Raw genomic sequence first — 19,735 nt, 5'->3', positions numbered from 1 at the left:
AGCAGTGGCCGTTTCAAAAGCGGTACTTCCTCGAAGTGCGCGCACCATTCAGTTGTGGTACCGCCCGTAGTATGAGATCACACACGCACACATCCTCGTCCTGCAGTTAAAAGTGCGCCGTAATTCATTCAACTCACTCATGCAGAGGACACACTCAGTCGGTGCCGTGTTGTGCACTTCCTTTTCCTGTTTGAAGTGCAAGGAAGGTGCGGAAGTGGGTGGCGGGTAGCAAATGCGCCAAGCTGGTATGTTTGCAGCCATATGGCTTGGAAGAGAGCTCAAAAAAGAGAAAAGTAGAAAAAAACAGACCATAGAATAAAGAATCGAAAGCAATTTGTGTAGCTGTGTCGAGGTTTGCACGCCAGTTAAGAACTCCATTGGGACTGCTATGTACTTGAAATTCATTAATCACGCCCGCTTTATCAAGAAGAAAAGTTGAACTGTGGTAAGACAAAACAGTGGGGAAGCGTAAATTTAGAAACAAAGCTTAAAAAGGAGAAGGTGAGGGGCTGAGATGTGCAGAGATTTCTCCACACGCCATGTCCATTAGGTGAAATCGCCTGCTGTTTGTTTTTTTAATAATTTTCCTAATTTATTTCAGTTCGTAATTAAATCCTTTACAGTAGGTAAACTAAATAAAATGCAAATTTGCCACCGCACAGCAAGTGTCTGAAAACCATTTTCAATGGCAGGTAAAAAAGTGATAACTCAGTGTTCGTTACTGTTAATGCTGAATGAAAAAGTAGGTGAACAAATTTGTAATTTTTAGAATTTATTTAATTATACACTTTGGTCGAACTACTGTAGAGAATTCGTTGCGAAACACAGAACTAAGCGGCTGAGCCCGAATACAATGCACAATCGGCTGTACGGATTTTCTAAAGTGAGATAAACCCAACAAAATTTGTACTGGAAAACAAAGGAACGTTTAATTTTTCAGACCAGAATGGACCAAATATACTAACCATGCAGAAAGAAGAAATATGTATTCTATATAGTACATAATCAATTTTTCGCCTGAAGATTCTTAAAAATAAGGTAAACCAAATGCTTGGTGAATCACTTTGAAAAAAAAAACACGAATAATTGGAGAGCGCTCATCAAATGAATTTATGGGTGATCCGCCATACAGTTTTTTTTTGACACCCAATGCCATTTAATTTTTCGCACATCAAATATTTAGAACATAATGAAACCAACAGATAGTAATTAATTTCTGTATAACTAATTTTACTGTGTGCATTCCTCACTGGCAGCCGCCGTAGCCGAATGGGTTGGTGCGTGACTACCATTTGGAATTCACAGAGAGAACGCAGGTCCGGATCTCGCAGGTTTGACTCTATGCACCGAAAATGCAGCATCACAGCACACTTAACCCACATAGAGCCAGCAATTGAGTGGAGAAGGCGCCTGCAATGCAGTTTCCTCAGTTAGAGAAGGTACCAGAGCGCAGTGTGCCAACGGCCTTACACAGGATATCAGGCAGGATATTGATTTCAATTGTCTGCTCAGTGTTGAAGTGCGTTGCAAAACTGCCTGCTAAAGCAAAAGCGAAGGTGGCGTGCATATGAGTGGTCGAACCATTAGTTTAGTCAATTCCGTCAATGACACTGTGCCGGTTGAACGGGAAGTTGTCTCTCATCGAATCTGAGTGAATATATTAAATAGTTTCATAGGAGAAAAGTGAATTCGATAATTCAGAGTGTTAGAGGTAAAATTAAAACTCTGTCTTTGATAATTAATTTTCGCGCGAAAGAGTCTTTAATTTACATAAGTTGTAACAATTCAAAGATTCTATCCTTCGCTAACGGAAATTGCATTGTCTGACCGCAGCGCCTAAGTGCAGGCATCGCTTTTCACCCTTACAAGCGCTGTACATGGTTGTTTCCGGTGCTTTGTCTTCTGGCTATTCGCTGTAGTAACAGCAACACGCAACATCCAACATGTTGGAGCAAGCCCCAAGCAGCATACATACTAACTAAAGTGGCCACACAGAGGCGCAGCATTGAGTATTTCTACTTTGGCGATTGAAGTGTTTAAACATTTGCAATGTCGAGCGGTTGAATGGCAACAGCCAGCGATCAGCGGTCAGTGGGTGTTCATGTACGCGTTTAATTTGCAAAATAGTGACGAGAAAACGCAAAAACCATAGAAAATAGAGGATTTTGGAGTGAAGAGAAATGAGTGCTGAGCAAATTTTAAGTGAAATATTAAAAAGTGAAGAAAGAAGTGCATAGTAAAGACTTGCCTAAAAGTATGCAGCGTATGTAGAAATTGTTTATATCGAAATCTACAGGCCAAATTTGAGACCAAAGTGGTAAAAATATTTATTAAAAAAAGCAATTTGCCTGCTAACTGCGTATAATGAAATGAAGCATACATTTTTTAGAAACAATTTTTAATGAAATCTTAGATAATGAAAGACATAAAATCTCGCACCACATCGCCTTTGACTTATGCCTTTATCGTTTCTTGATTGGTGTAGCTGCATTCACCACCACATAGCGTTTTTAACTTTTCTAAGCCGTCTCTAAATTCATACTTATAGTGAAATATATATGTGTATGTGTGCATGTATAAGTGTATGAGTGCGTACCCATGTGTTTACGCAATCGACTTCTTGTAGTTGTATTTTTCAATGCATTGCGGGCTGTGTGGCCTATTCGTATTGAAAAAAACAAACATTGAGACATCGTAAAAAGGCAAAAACAAAAATACGCACACATTAAGCTTTCTCAGTATTTCGTCGTGTGAGGGACGGGGAGTGCGGGCAAGCTCCGTAGTAATGACTAGCCGGTTGGCATGCTAACCTAAAATATAAGTAAAAAATAACAATAAAAACATATTCACATAAGTACGTTTGGCAATATGTGACAAGTAGAAAGCCAGCGAATGATGGTGGTGGGGAGCAACAACTGGTAAGCGGGTAACAACCGAAAAAGGTACAAAAATAATAGAGCAGAAAAAGAGCAAAGAATAAATTCTGTTTGAGGCATACTTTTCTGCTTCGCTATTGTGTGTATATATTATATGTGCACACATACTTAGGCACGTATTCGCTTTAAATACAAAACACGAATGCGCCTACATTGCCCAAGCAAGCACAAACCCATTTGTGTACATGGCGTGCATATTTTAAGCGAAAAGTAGCAGAAATTATATCATAATGAAAATGTTTATTAATATCTCGATATGACCGTTCCAGAGCAGAACCACCCGAGCGCCCACCACACACAAATCACACTCCAATACATCCGCAATTATTCATATATGTGCACATACAAGCGCTCGGAGTAAATGCGTATGTGTGTAAGTGGTCCCATACTAAGCCCCTCATTGATGTTGTAGTTTTCACTATTACAATGGAGCTTAACAAGTAAGCTGTATCAGAAAACATTTGCGCAACCGCCTATATTTATGCCAAAAATGTTCTGCTGCTTTGCCTAAGTTGAGTTTGGGTGGTTTTCGTACCCATCAATGCTACGGGTAAATGATTTAATGGGACAGCTTGTGGACGAATGAGAGTGGGTGGTTGCTTGGAGGTGTCTGTGTCTGCGTCGGCGTCGGCGTTCTATTTGTCTATTGTTTTTCCAGCGCGCACACCCACATGGGCGAAAAAGCCGGTTCGTGTACGTGTTGAAATGTATATACATTTTGCGTATTCTATTTTGTGTTGTGTGGCAGAACAGCAGGCGAATAGACAATGAGTTGCTCTAAACAGCAGTACAATCGAACATAACAACAGCTGGGGTTGTTTCAAACATGTTGGCCGCAATAGCTTTATGCAGCGCAAATCAAGTGATATGCGACAAATGACAGGCATCGCCCGCTGCGTGTCCCGCGCAGTGTGTTGTGCTTTCCAAGCACTGCTCTAACATACCTATAAGCCACTTTTCTGGGATTGTATGTATCCTACTTATAAATATATTTCAGTTTGTGTGTGTATATATTATGAAAAAAGGTACACATTTATAATCCATACGAAATTTTTTATCAATGAGTTGCCAATTAGCCCTTTTTTAAGAATCAGTCATTACGAGTAAAAGCAAGCGCCGAAATAATAGCAAACGCCATTCTTTAGGGGTACTAAATTTTCCCCAACTAACCTACTTCGGTTAAAGCCTTTATCTTAAGTTTTCTCTAATTTAATTGAAATTTTGGCACAGTATTTCGGAAAGATTATGCGTTAGAAGAAAGTAAAAAAACTAATTTCGCTGTTTTAAAAATAAATTCATAAAATTCACTTAAAGTTTGCTATCCCCAGTTTTCCAACTAACCTACTTCGGTTAAAATCTTTATCTCCGTAAGCTCTTCTCCGAATTACTTGAAACTTGGCACAGTATAAATACTGTTTTCCGAATTTATTTTATATCTTTTAATTTTTGAAATATTCAATATATTATTTTGGCAATCGAGCCGAAACTATGGGCAATGAATTTCCCTGCAGGGATTTGCTTTACATCATTGATGTGTTTAAATGGGGTTTTGGGGCTATTAACCAATACATAGGAGAGTATGTTTTGTCTTGTTTTATGTTCATTTACGAGGACGTTTTTGTAAGTGTATGGGTAGCTGAGGACGTGTGCATTTTTCTTACAGTTCGCGCGCAGCTAATACCTCCTACATATATCCGCTCAATACCAAATGCTTAGTACTATCACCCATCGAGATTTATTTTGTTCTGTAATAGAAAAATTTCAAATATAGTATGTATAATGTATATACAAGTATGTGTGTATATATATACATATGTATGCATGTTAAGAAGGCCCTTCAATTCACATGTTGGAGTGACAAACTCGCATTACTTTAATACTTAAAATACTTGCAAAGCCAAGAAAATAGTACACTTTTGGTATTTTATGAAATTAAGCGCCATTTGGAATTTCAAATATAACCATGAATTTTGTTATGTAATATTGAACTGATCCGTATTTCATGCCTCACAATAGCAAACATTATTTTCTGCTGCCTGACGGATATTACTTCATGACGGCAATTTCAACTTTTAACTTTACGTCTTTTTACTCTTTCCCACTCCCACATTTCCCACTATTTTATTGTTTTTACTAAAATTCGAAATTTATGATGGCATTGAAATGTCGGTGATACGAAGATGACAAGTTCCCTCAAGCTTTTGTATATAAATATTTATTGGCTCTTGCTCTCTATATACACATACACACATAAATTATAAATATGTATATAATGCGAAAAGAGCTCAGTAGTAGTAATTTATTTGGCTCGATGTACTATTCAAGTTATAAATTTATTCATATTTATTATACATTTGATATTTTTCCGGTCTCTAAGAACCTATTCGCATGGCAGATAATGGTTTATATATATTTTTCTTTATTAACGATTCTAATTCATTTTGTAGAAGCGTTCCTCAATCGCACCTAGTGTAGTATGTAGAAAAGGATACTAATAAGCAACTTTCATTTGATAATTTAACTTGTTTTAAGAAGCATTTTCCAATAAAGGGGTTTCCAATAAGAGGTGTTATTTTGATATTTAAAGAATGGTTTCGTTGCTTGTGTGGCACTTAGCGCCCTCTTGTTGAAAATAAACGTTGTCCAGATCAATACCATCCAATTCCGGCCATAAAAAATCATTGCTCCAGCTTCATTTTCGAAAAAGTAAGGTCCAATGACTCCACCGGACCATAAACCGCACCAAACAGTCACACGTTGAGGATAGAGAGGCTTTTCAAAAATAACTCTTGGATTTTCTGAGCCCTAGATCCGACCAATTTTGCTTGTTGACGAAGCCACCGAGGTGGAATGGGCCTCATCACTCACGATGATTTTTCGATGGGATTCCGGATAATTTTCATGCATTTTAACGACCCAATCAGCAAAGACACGACATTGTTGATGATCGGCCGGCTTGAGTTCTTGTGTTTAATGGATTTTATAAGCCTTAAGACCAAATCTTTATGCAAAATACGGTGTAATGACGTTTGTGGAATGCCTAATTCCAAAGAACGACGAGGAATGGACCAACCTGGGTTTTCTTCAACACTTTCGGCTACAGCAGCAATATTTTCGGCTGTTCTTGAGCGACGTGCATGGATTTTATTCTTCACATCACTAGCTTGTCCCAGCAGCTCGAATTTTTACATCAATTTCTGTATTGCGGTCCGACAAAGTGCTTCATGATGACTCAAAAATGTTCGAGTTTTTTCACCATTTTAATAGTAAATTTTAATAATTTCAATGCGTTGTTTAAGCGTGTACGTTCCATTTTTATTAATGGCGTAGTTTCTACTTGTCAAATATCAAAAAATGACAGCTTCAAAAGTGACATCTACCGAAATAGCGGATTATTCAAAATAACACCTGTTATTGGAAAACCCTTTATAACCGCCACTCGCTCTCCACAAGTAATGCTACCGTTGTGCGTTTTAAACGTCTTTGAGAGGAATTCAGCCGAAGTAAGCTGGATTTTGCATCACTGACAAGATTTTTTAATCGTAGTTCGTGAGCTATGGCAAATTGCTTCGTTACTTCAATCACAGTTGGTATGCCAAGATCCCCATGAATGTCGCTATTCCTTATAGAGGAAGGCGCGTTTCTATGTTCCACAGGAGTTTGTTTTGTAGACGTTGGATAGAGTTCACATACTTTGGCTAGCGCATTCCCAAAATTATCTACCGTAAGTCCAAGCCGGTCTTAGTGTTTGCTTGTAAATAAATAATTTGTTGCGGATTGATAAGCTTGAGCGCCTATGATTGAGACAATACATATATATATATATATACTAGCATCACCCAGTGGGCTTCGCACCACCATACATAAAATGTTTTTTTTATATCGCAAGAAATTTTTCATATTAAGTTTTCTTTATAGAACTCGTAAAATGTTTAAACAGTTGAATTAGTTGATTTTTTTCATTCAACATACTTTCTAAAGATGTCACAATAGCCTTTTCTGTACTTTTTTAAAATTTGATTGTGGTGGTCACCTATATACAGGTAAGGTGAAAGAGCCGACAAAAACTTGTAATTATACTTTGATTCTTTAATTTCCATTTCAATTTTTTACGCTAAATAAATTATGCTAAAATAAATAAAGTTCAAAATGTTTTTCCAGTTCCTTGAATGCTCCAGTTTTTATTATATTTTCGCCCAAAATTAATATTAACATAATACACTTACAACCACAACAGTACAACAGAAACGCTTATAAGCGGCTGTGTATTTGTTATTGTTTTCCCATACAGGCATTTCGTATGAGAGGAAACCATTACTCACATAAAATATCATAACTCAGGAACGGCTGCACCGATTTCAATCAAACTTCACACAAACCACCTCCTTAAAGATAGAAAAGAACTCTAAAATTTTTTAAATTTTACTCTATACTATAGAAATCATCAACAGCTTCCATTTGCTACCCATATTGTACGAACACATCCTTAAGTTATCGGGGTCCACATTTTGGGCGATATCTCGAGACCCTAGTCACGGAGGGGCTTTAAAAATACTCTATACTATAGAATCATCAGCAGCTTCCATTTGCTACCCATATTGTACAAACACATCCTAGGGTTACCCGGGTCCACGTTTTGGATTATATCTCGAGACCCTAGTCACGGAACGGTATGAAAAATACTCTATACTATAGAAATCATCAACAGCTCCCATTTGCTACCCATATTGTACGAACACATCCTTAAGTTATCGGGGTCCACATTTGGGGCGATATCTCGAGACCCTAGTCACGGAACGGTATGAAAAATACTCTATACTATAGATCTCATCAACAGCTTCCATTTGCTACCCATATTGTACGAACACATCCTTAAGTTATCGTTGCCCACATTTTGGGCGATATCTCGAGACCCTAATCACGGAGGGGCATTATATGTAAATACTCTATACTATAGAATCATCAGCAGCTTCCATTTGCTACCCATATTGTACAAACACATCCTAGGGTTACCCGGGTTCACGTTTTGGCCTATTTCTCGAGACCCTGGTATCCGATTCTTAAAATTTTAAAACACAAACCATCTACTGTATAGTCCAAACAAAGCCTAAAAATTTGGTTTGGATAGGTGAGCCCGTTCTTGAGTTATAAGATTACCAAGGAAATGTAACTTCTTTTTATATATATAGATATATAATTGGCGCGTACACCCTTTTTGGGTGTTTGGCCGACCTCCTCCTCTTATTTGTGGTGTGCGTCTTGATGTTGTTCCACAAATGGAGGGACCTACAGTTTTAAGCCGACTCCGAACGGCAGATATTTTTATGAGGAGCTTTTTCATGGCAGCAATACACTCGGAGGTTTGCCATTGCCTGCCGAGGGGCGACCGCTATTAGAAAAATCTTTTTCTTAATTTTGGTGTTTTACCGAGATTCGAACCTACGTTCTCTCTGGGAATTCCAAATGGTAGTCACACACCAATCCATTCGGCTACGGCGGCCGCAGTTGACTGAAGTAGGTCGGGTTAAATAATTTATTAATTTTTTTAATTTCGTGTAGTTGAACTTAAGGAGGAAATATGGAGGTTAGAAAAGGTAACCCTTAGTACGCCACAAAAAAGCCTATGACTTGGTGGTTTTGCGCTTTTGAGCCGTGACTGAAACATTTGCTACTCGCTGCGCTGCTGTTGCCAAACAAACTCAACTATGTATTTTGATAATAACTACCACAATTTATTGTACCACGAAGCCGTAGCTGTGCAATAGTATATTAAGTGAAAAATATTTTAGTTTTTATTATTTATTGAGGTAGAAGAATTGAGGAATGACTCCAATGCACATTGAGATGAGATACTTTTTAAATGCAAGGTTTTCAGTGTTGCATTTTTATTTCTTAAGCCCCTTGAATGATTAAAGGATATCTTCTGCATTTTTTATTAGCACAGCTTAGTTGTGCAGTTGTGCAATTTTAATTTATTGGCTAAAATGCTGTCTTTGCACTTTGCCAGTAACTAACCTTACATAAATTTCTCGCCAGACAAACTACCACCACCATCAGCACAGCTATTGACCAGCAACAAATAACTCGCTGACCTATTTTCACCATTTTGTTGTGGTCATTGATCTATCGGCACCCACACACATACCTCCCAGTATGCAGCACTACTGCCAACCAGTAATCGATTTTGATTCGCTGGCTCAGCAGCAGAGCGCGTCGCATGTCCGACTGGCATGACAATTAAAAACTAATTAATATTAGCAAATTTACTCCTATAAAAGCACTATTATTAACACGCTAAACTATAACATGACAATAACGCGATAAAAGCCAATAATAGGTGTTCGAATATGCGAATATTTGTTGTTACATGGGAGATATTTCATAAAATTACGAAAATTAATCAAGCGAACAGAGCGTCGGATATAAAAGTAGTTCAACCGCCAAAATGTGTTAATAAACAAACAAAATAGCGCTGGACTTTAAGTTTCAGTTTTCATGGTCAACCGAATACTTCGTCTTGTTTGCTGTTCCATAAAGTTAATTATAATGGAAGCTGGCGTGGTATGTCAACATACGAATAAGAGTAATGAAGCAGGAAGGCAAAACTTTTGCGCTTAAGAGGAAAATCTTGAATTTATACCAATTTTTGCTAATCTTATTCGCACTAAAAGTGCTTACATGCGAGTCGCTCCAGTCGCGAGAAATCAATGTTACTCATACGCAGTGCAGTGCCACTAAAGAGTTCCGGTGCCATTATCTCTACACGAAATCCAAATAACCTTCGCGAAGTCGTACTTAGACTTCATGTTTGCATGTTTGTATGCTAATGTTGGATTTCTGCTCAGTTCTTAATTCCAAATTTAATTTCTTTAGTGGGCACTAATTTAGCTGCTCCATTTCCGTTTTCCTTCGAATCACAAACTCGTTTACAATGGCAACTTTTCACGGCTGCTAATCTTAACCACATTTGGTGTCTATGTACCATTAAATATTGCCTGTGTTTTGGTATTCGACACCGAGTGTGCGGCTACATGCAAATGGATGAATGTTCCTTGTATATCAACCTTTAATGGCATTTGGCTAAAGTTTTCCAGGAGTAAACAGGTTGATTTACAAAAGTTTGCTTATTTATTTCGTGAATGAATAAATGCATACGAAATTTTCATTGACAAGGACCGAAATTGGAAATTGGTTGAAGTAAAAATTTGTTGTGATTGTTATCTGCTGGCGTTGGGGTGAAGTGGTTGCATTATTTCGTAAGTTATTTGTGTTGATGTAACATTTGTGGTTGAATGTTTGCATATTTTATTTTTCATACATGATCTTCTTTTCACGCCTCACCTTCCTTTGAGAGCAAACATATCTAAATTATCTGAAGAAAAGCTTGAAATATTCATAGTTTGTAAAGTTAGGGAAATGCCGCCAAAAACGTAATTTTGACAAACTGTACAAAGTTCATTATTTGCTAAACAAATAATTTAATGAGATTTTTTCGATGCCTACCTGTTAACATACATTACCAGCTTACGTCGGAGAACTCTGACTTGCTTTGGAAATAAGGTTTCAATATTTCCCACAGTTATTCAGGTATGAAGCGACTAACTTCGTCCAGATTTTGAGCAAGAAAGTGTAACAGCGTCAAAATGGCATATGCAGAAAACGCCTATGTTTGAATCACCTTGTATATACAACAAGGTGAATAGCAGTCAACTGCGCGACTAATATAATTATTCAGGCAAAGGAGTGTTGGTGCTGTGAGAATAGTAAACAAGTTTGCTGGCTCATTTTGCGCTTAATTCTTTACTTGAATTGGTTTCCTTGCGCGGCCACAATACATTTTTAGTGATGTGAAACCACAATGCTTGGTAATAGTTTTATACGCCGCAAGGCGACAGTGATGAATGGCAGAGTCAGTTACTTCCGTTTTGGGTGACACAGGCGATTCAAATAATATTATCGTACGAGTAGGTTTTTATTTCCAAAATAGACAGCCGAAAAACTAAGAAAAGTTTCTAGGTCTACTAAAGAGCTGCTCTAACTTTTTTTCTTGCCACTTCTGTCTCAGATCAATAAAGTTCTTTGGCAGTCTATTTATATTCCACAAATACTTTGGGAAAAAAGCTTCTGTTGCCATTGTTATAAAATGGGTTTTATTGTACAACATTTTCAGCCCATTGATTGTAATAAATATATGGCGTTGACAACATTTACCTTTACATAAATGCCCCAAAAGACGAGTCTGTCCGTTCCGTTGCTTAATGAGCCATAAAAGCGCGTTTTTAAGTGTTTCGAAAGGGTTGTACCAAAATAGTTCGCGCAAATATGTGTGTGCGCGTGTGTGTTGCACATCGGTGGTTTCTGTGAGTTTTTGTGCTGCAAAAAGTCGTTTTAAAATTAAGCAGGCGCAGACAGGCCAGACCAATACAAAAAGGCGCAAAATTATATTGCTTTTTATAACTTTCGTAGGCATCGCATACTTGCGTATGTTTGTATGTACATATGTTTATTTGAGTATATATGGCATTATTTATTTCCGTGCCTTTGTATGCACATCCGTTGCATGCATCAACGGCGACCTGCTCAGCTTGTTGCATTGTGGGTTACACTTTGGTAATAACCTCAAGTTTATTGCCCTCAAGAGCATTTGGATATTTGCGGGGAAGTTCAGCGTGCCCGACCAACAATGGGCCCGCACAAGCGCGACTCGCTGGTAGGAAAATACACGCGTGTAAGTGTAGTTGTAGCAAAGGCATGGTTGCATGTTCGAAGAAAATTTTAAGCAAATGAAAGAACTAATAATTTAAAAACGATGACTACATAAAAGAGGCGTTTAATAGAAGCAAACTGTTTCCCAACAAAAACACAAGTTTGATAAAATTGCGAATAAGAGACACAAATAGTAAAAAAACTTGAGAAAAAAATTTAATTTTGAGTAGCTTTTACATCGAAAAAATAGAAAATAGTCATTAAAAATATAAAAAGAGGCATTAAAAATAGAAAGAAAAAAATTAAATAGAAAATAGAAAAGGTCATTCAAGGTCATTAAAAATTGTGCGAAAAAAACAGACACTTTCTCCTAGAAACAATTGTCATTCCGGTCGACCATATCAGAAAGTGGGAATCACTAAAAGCCACTGGCGAAAACCAATTTAACTATAAACTAACTGTTACTTGTACGTCAGAAACAGCCCAGCCGCGCTTTATTTCGACTCTGATGTATGTAAAGTGTAAAATTTGTGATTTATAGTGGCAGTGTTCTAATTTAAGCTTCCATTGCAAAGAAGACTGCACACAAATATCACAATAAACACAACGAAATAGAAATAAATAACTCCAATGGATGCGCGCAAACAGAAACGGCTTGGCGCCGCTCCAATTGCATCGTTCGAAAAGTCATTCGAGGATTCAACGACCACTACCACCAATGGCAGTACCACCAGTTCTATCGCCAGTAGTTGCTCAGCCACAGCAATAACTGTTATCTCAGCAGTGCCGTTTCCGAGTTCAATGACGTCCACCGCGTCGCAGGAGCATGCAGCGCTTGCCAAGGACATCCACAGCAATGGCACGAGGACGGTAAGTGCGATGATGAGTTGTAATAGTTTGTGTGGCTTTTGAAGTTGCTTAACTACTAAATTTTATTCTACACAAATCAACAAAAAACCGCGAAGACAACTTGTTGGCGGAATTAAATATCACCTTTGAGAAAACCGCAATTGAGACGAATGGTTCAAAAATTGCAAAATGAAATAGAAAAAAGTGATGAAAGTATTAAAGCATCGCTAAGGCAGCCCAGACGACAGCCTGTCTGCGCTCTCAAGCGCAAATTATTTGCATTACTGTAAGCTGTGGCTGACTTTTAATTTTACGTTGTATATAAAAAATCTGGCGACGATTTGTAGGCGAACTCGCACGCGCCGCTCAACGCTTTTTGTTACTTGAATTCAAAGTCACGTGCCTGCGGTTGTCAAACTGAGAAGGCCACTATGAATTATAAAAACAAAAATGGTCCGAAGAGTAGGTTAGCGGATAAGAATGTAAACAAAAGGTTACGTGCTTTCGCACCGTGCTCTTTCTCTCACTCGGGCGCACTCTCTCTCCAGCGAGTCGCAGTAGAAAGCTACAAGTGCTGGCAATGCGCTGAGTATAAAGTGTATAAATTCCATAGAAAAGCTTTCGAAGCGCACTGGCCAACAACTAAGGCACAGTGCACATACCAACTGACAGCTGTCATTTGCAGAGCAGTCTGAAAGCTCTGCAGCGCCGTGTTGTCAGCAAATATGTATTAGAAAAGCGCGCACGTTTGCTATCAAAGCTCACGTGCCCAGTCGCCAGACAATTTGTCGTCGTCGTTGACAATCTGTTAGCTGTCAGTTGGTGTTCGGTGCGTGCGTTAAATAGCTACACAAAACGCCGTCGCTGTTTCCGTCTGGTAGTGGTAAACTTCAGTGCCACCTCTGTCGTCACTGTTGCCGCAGCGGACCTCCGGCGCACACTGTGTAAGCGGTATGTGCACTGGCATATTTTTTCAGCCATTACCCACTTTTAGGCGCATCCGGAAGGCATCTTAACTAATCAAAAATCCAATACGAATTAAATAGAAACAATGAAGTTTACGAAAAACACGCAGTGACCGAATTTTCGTGTGAAAGAATGTGATTACAATGAATTCTAGTTACTATGTGCATGAAATAATTTTTGTGAACTTGTATTACGGAGCTCATTTTCGAAAATGTGCTTGCACAGAAAGAAAATTTTTGTGTACCCTGAAATTGGAAATGTTTTCGGTGCCAACAGAATGCTTTTACAGCAACGATCCACATTTGTACACTCATTTTCATTAAATAAGTTATACGCAGAATTTCAAGTGTATAATTTGAGGCGCATAAGGCTTTCCATGCTCGGAGGCATACAAAGTGTCTAATTCAAGGTTTTAATAAGAGCTCAAGTGCAAGAGTACGTGCATTTATACTGAAAATCCACACACACAAGCACAACTCAGCAACATATTTACACACAGGCATACATACAAAAATTCGCTTATAATAATTAGATGCAGAGAGCTTAGCAAATCATTAGTAGAATTAAATATGCACGGATGAAATTTGTTTTAAAAAAACGCGACAAATGAGAGCAAAAAATGAGATGGAAAAATGCGTAAGCCTTTTTTTGTTTTTTAGCTTAATTTGTTGTTGCCCTCTGTTGAGGTGTAGCGTGAGCTTAGCGGCCAATGTTACTGCTGGTCTGCTACTAGAACTGAAACTTTGGAAAAGCGTAAGGCATCAGGCAGCAATGTTCAGTAAATCAAGGCCGAGGGATGTGCGAGAAGGGGAACGGGAAACGGCAAATGTTTTAGTTAAATTTATGTGCCGAAAATGAATGAAACCAGTTGTGAAAAATACAGCCAGAAACGATCTATTGGATACGCATTGCTATGGCCAAGCATAAGACAAATTCACATAAATGTTTTTTCATATACAAGCTCTCATATACACATATGCAAATAAAAATTGCACAATAAAGTATGTCGTTATTTATAGCATAAAAAAGCAAAAATGAGCGAACGGAAATTAAACTATCATTTGAAGTCTTCAATGGCATCACGACAGACTCCTGTCTAAGTTTTGAAACTGAAGCGAACTAAGTGACTTGCAGAAATTGATTTGTGCGTGCCTTTGCTAGTTAACTTGGTTGTAAAGTTTCAGTTGCTACAAGCACTAAATTTGTTAAAAGTTTCGAGAATCAGAAAATATAAAATTCAATTTAATTATGGGAGTTCGCACGATTGTGGGAGGGAGTACATCTTTCGAATGCTGTGTTGTAAGCAGAAATTTAACTAAACACATTGCTGTTCATTCAATATCATACCATTTGGCATGCTCAAGGATGAAATCTATGATGGAATGACAGCGGCGGAAGCAATGCTTGGAAGTGTATTGAAAGCGGCATTCAAGGAGCTGTATGAAGAAAACTTTTTGTTCAAAGCACTGATATTTGAGTCAATTGAATAATATGTGGGTACATATAAGTACATATATACGCATAAACATACATAACCACGTATGAATAGAAAACAAATCGTCGAAAATATTATTTAGGTCGCATTACGGCTGATTTTTTCATGACAAAAAATTGCCCGCGAATCGGTTACTGCTCGTGGAAGGTGGAAAGAAAGCACTTTTATTCTGATAAAAACTCCACCATTTCTAATGTTTTGTATCGTTCTTCCAGACTTGATTACAGTTTCTCTGATTTCAATTCATCATCATCATCGTCATTGTTGGCGTGACGGTACGGGTTGCACCTCAGCCTCCCCTAATTTCATTTATTTCTTCTTCGCATACTTTAATGGCTGGCCGGCCCTCTTGATTTCAATATCATAACTACATAAAAGTTTCTTTTAATCTTTTTTTAATTTCGAAACAAAAGCATTGAAGTTTGTTCCAAGTAAACTACTTAGTCATTTTTGGTAAACTCAAATTTCATATTCTATCATTTTTTATACTAAGCTGAGATACTACAATAATCACATACCGAATAAAGAATAAAAGCTGACTTTAATTATCAACTCATTAAAATACACATTGGCTTTTCCCTGTAACTCATAATTCTTTTCCACACAGATGGAGCCACACGAGCGCATCATAAAAACAACAGCAACAGACACAACAATCACAATAGGAAAGTCTAGGACTGCTCAGCAACAACAACCCAGCATTGCTGTATCGGAGTCGGGGAGCAGTTCTGCCATCGCTCTAAACAGTAGATCTAAATACGATGGCAACAATGCGAAGCGTGCACTTCCCCTTAAGGCGACCACCGCCGTCAATGCCACTAGTAGTGCTGCCCCACTGAGCAGCAGCGACACCCTTGGTCAGCCGCAGCTGCAGCATCAGCAGGTGGCAGCAGGTGGGGGCGGCATGTTCAAAGGAGCCACTACGCTCACTACACCTTCGACGCCGCGCATCGAACTGAGTCGCGCATCGTCGTCGTCGCATCACGAAGAGGATAGCCGGGAAAGCAGTCCGGAGAATGTGTTCGAGCAGGTGATGATAATGCGAGAATTGTGATTTGTAAATGTATAAGTAGTATGTAAATGTGCATGAGGATGTGTAGTGTGAATACTAGTCGCCGGCAATAAGCACACAGCGAATGATTGAATGCGCATTTGTATGTAAGCACCCACTTATAAAGGTTTATATATTCTTGGAAGCTTGAATTGATGTGCATTTGCTACTCTCAGTAGGGCGGGGCAGTGTGCGGACGTCTTTCTGCAGTTTTTGTTTTAAATTTTTCCCTGGCTCTTGCAATAATTATCAGCACTTTTGCATTCACATGCCTTCATTCATACAAAGGCGCTTCCATACATGTCTAACTGGCATTATTGAGTTTACTCCCTCTTGCCTTTATTCGTCCACTGAAAGCACTAATGGCATTTTCTACATTTTCCACCTGCAAACATTCATTAACTCATCTTTTCTGTTGTCATTTTAGTGTTCAAAATACAGTACAAAGACAGTCTTTTCCTACACTTTTCAATTCATTCATTCGTCTGTTCGTCTCTTCTTCTAATGGCCTTTTGACTTTTATGGGCTAATGAGTTCAGCCAAAAAGTGGGCCAGCAACAATGAACACCGGGGAAAGCAATGTTGAGAGAAGAGACTGTGTATGGCGTGGGTTGGGTGCAAAGAGCACTTCAGTTGTCAATATCGCAGTTATTTTACTAGAGAATCGATGCAAAAATAAATTCAAAAGGGTTTCAAGTGATAAAGGGTGAAGGGTATAGAGTCCAGTTTTCTTAGCTAACAAGAAAGCTCAAGTAAATTACAAGTTGATATATTCACAAAAAGTATGAGCTCTGGCTTTCAAAGCACGATCGAGCCTTTGCAGACTTTTTTGTTGTCAACCTAAATAATTACGCTCTTTATTGGGAACTCCGTACCTGATTGTGATCTTCGGTTACAAATTCTCAGCGCCTTTTTACAAACTGTTACCATAGGCCGGAATTTTGTAATACGACAAGTTGTCCTTAGAGAAAATGTCTACACTATACACCTCATCCCCTTGACAACTGCTTCTATTGTCTGAGGCTGCAACGGTTTGAATATGGCATGCAACATTTAATGTGACCCACTTTACATACACACGTACGCACCACTTTTTAAACAAATGCCAAGCAAAAATAACAACTACCAACTAGGAATAAACTGAATTTCCGCAATGTGGAAAAACAGGATGACGAGCTATTATTGCTAGCTCTTGGCTGTTAGAATTTGTTGTGTATCAAGTTAAATTTGCAGCTGTGGCTTGTCCGTTCTTGTTGCTGCCTCTTTTTGCCTGCACTTCCAACCATTCTTTTCGAGCAATTGTTGTGCTGGCTGCCTTAATGAGAAAGATCTTTCGGCGTTGACGTTGAAGTCGGTGCACTCCCGCTGCATCCTTGCTTGTTGCCTGCCAGCCAAAATAACAAACGTACATATTTACATTGAACACAATGCCTGAGTGACTGTTTTCGTACGTGCCATGGAAGGGCAACCTCCACCGGGTGCGGTGTGTACAGGTGTCTGCTTGCTTTTAGTGCCTGTTGCTGAAGTGCTGTGCCCGCACTCAAAATTAATAGCAAATACTTACCACAACAAGCGAACGATGTAAGAGTACACAAACAACAACAACAAGAGTATATGTTTCAATGCTTTTTTCGAGAAACCCTGAATTTATTTGTGTACGAAGTTTGCTGCTGTGTGGGGAAACTGTTGTAGCAAATTAGTAGAAAGTTGAAAGTGCATGACCAACTTAAATGGCAGCCACTGCTACAGTACACTTAACAGTTATGAAAAGTTGCACCAGCAAAGCGTAAATGCGAGCAGGAAAAAGCAAAAACTGCAATGGCGAACAAATTTGAAGAAGAGAAGAAGAAGAAGATTGCAACTTAGCAATCGAGTTTTGAACTGTGCAGAATTTAAGTTATTGAATTTGCTGAAATGTTGTGAGAAGAATAGTTTGTTACTAATAGCGGTATTGAATATTACTTACTTCTTGCGCGAACATACTCGTACAACACCGACTATGTATGTGTGTGCGCGTGTTGCTGATATGGAAGCAATTTGAAAGAGTATTAAGAGGAGACATATAACAGCCATAGTATCCAACTCGTGTATTTATGTATTGCGAACAGGCATAAAGATGCCAATTAGTTAAGCGAAAACGAGTTCATTAATTAAATTAACTTAATTTGCTTACGACGCCAATAAAAGTTGCCGAAACACTCTTTGTGCTACCTTCATCAACACATACACATACTTATTGCTCGTCGCATTCCCCTGCTTAACTGATTCGCTGCTTCTCTATACCCCTCTTTACCGCACACTGTCACATATCTGTCAGAACGCAGCTGATTATAACTTAATGTCGCACGGGATTAGTTGCTTGTTGTTCTTGTAATTGTTGTAAAGCATTTAATGTATGCACGCGCACTTCAATGACATACCATACACACGAAAGCATGCATCCACACACGCACATACCAGAGTGTGCTTAAATCTTGTACAAGTGGGCATAGGTGCATACATAAATAAATCAGCAAATGCACACACACATATACGCGTACATACTATACATATGCGCACATGCGTGTGCTGTATGTGTATATGTAAATAACTTTCGACACTGACACATGAAAAGTAAATTTTTCTTTGCTTTTCTCTTTTTCTTCTTCCCTATACATTTCTTCTATTCATCCCTTTTATTGAATATACTTATACACGTCCTTCACACACCTTGTTTTATGCGCAAATTGGTATACGCTGTTTTCATGTCACCCGCCTCGACACTCCACCCACCACCCACGTCCCACTTCCATCATCCATGCTCCTTTTCATTGCATACGTTTCGGGTTGCCTTCGCTATGTGAATAACGCCATTAAATTCCACGAAATCCTTGGTTGTATTATTGTTTTTGCTTTTGTTTTTCAAAATTGATGTTTTTATTGGTTTTGTTCGAATATTTTTGAAATAAAAATGATAATCAAATGAAGGTTGGCACTGGCACCCTACAGGAAACAATCGGCATGGGATTTCGTGAAGAGGGCGCATTGGAGTTACGCAGTTCAACGGAGGAATTGTACTTTATGGATCCCGAACAGAAGAAGGAAGAGCAGGCGAAGTTGCAACAGCAGGTAAATACTTACTAATGGAACCGTTTTAATTCAGATGTACAGGAAGGTATACAAGGAAGTTAGGCGTTGTTTGATGAGGTGCTCAAACTAAACCGTGCAAGGAGAATCGAACCTGTGCACTTTCGAGTAGTATTCACGCACCAATCCATTCGGCTACGGCAGCCGCCTATAGAAATAAGGAAAGTAAAACACCATAAAATCATAATAAAAAAAAAAAATAACAATAACTTTTAACTAACTTTTTATGCCATTTATTTACATTATTTTATAGGCATAACATACATATATTATATAATAGGCTAGCACATCTCCCCGAATTTGTGGTGTGCGCCTTAATATTCTTCTAAAATATAGACTTATACTTTTTTGTCCTCTCAGAAGAGCTGAAACTTTTTTTCTGCTTCTTTGTATAGCAAAAATGTCATTTGCTAAATTACTTCAAATTTCATGCACACAGTGCCCCTCGAACCGAATGTTAGTCAAGCACAAACCCATTCAGCTAAGGGAGCTGCAGTGCTTGGAATTTTTATTTCTCTATAAAAATTACTATCCTCAGTTTTTCCTGAAGCTCAATTTTAAAGTTATAAAGGAGTAATCGAGGAGTAGAGTATTAAAAAATATTTT

The 19,735-nt window shown here is 38.4% G+C and overlaps 1 protein-coding gene across 6 annotated transcripts in view; it reads left to right on the top strand.

Annotated features, from left to right (window-relative positions):
• Positions 1–36: 36 nt before the first annotated feature.
• LOC128859332 (proteoglycan 4) overlaps positions 37–19,735 on the top strand; it is a 33,015-nt gene continuing 13,316 nt past the window's right edge. Inside the window, exons 1-4 of one of the 6 annotated variants that reach the window (XM_054096285.1) lie at positions 37–501; positions 602–1,038; positions 15,560–15,982; positions 18,971–19,111. In XM_054096285.1, coding sequence (XP_053952260.1) covers positions 15,560–15,982; positions 18,971–19,111 — 564 coding nt within the window. In that variant the 5' untranslated portion in view covers positions 37–501; positions 602–1,038. Of the gene's footprint in view, positions 1,039–7,672; positions 12,513–13,328; positions 13,443–15,559; positions 15,983–18,970; positions 19,112–19,735 lie in introns of those variants that run through there. The other 5 variants (XM_054096284.1, XM_054096283.1, XM_054096282.1 and 2 more) reach the window with 5 other exon arrangements.

Source organism: Anastrepha ludens, chromosome 3, assembly GCF_028408465.1.
Source record: "Anastrepha ludens isolate Willacy chromosome 3, idAnaLude1.1, whole genome shotgun sequence".
Taxonomy (NCBI): domain Eukaryota; kingdom Metazoa; phylum Arthropoda; class Insecta; order Diptera; family Tephritidae; genus Anastrepha; species Anastrepha ludens.
Note: the sequence above shows the minus strand (reverse complement) of the source record. Positions and strands in the feature narration are given on the sequence as shown.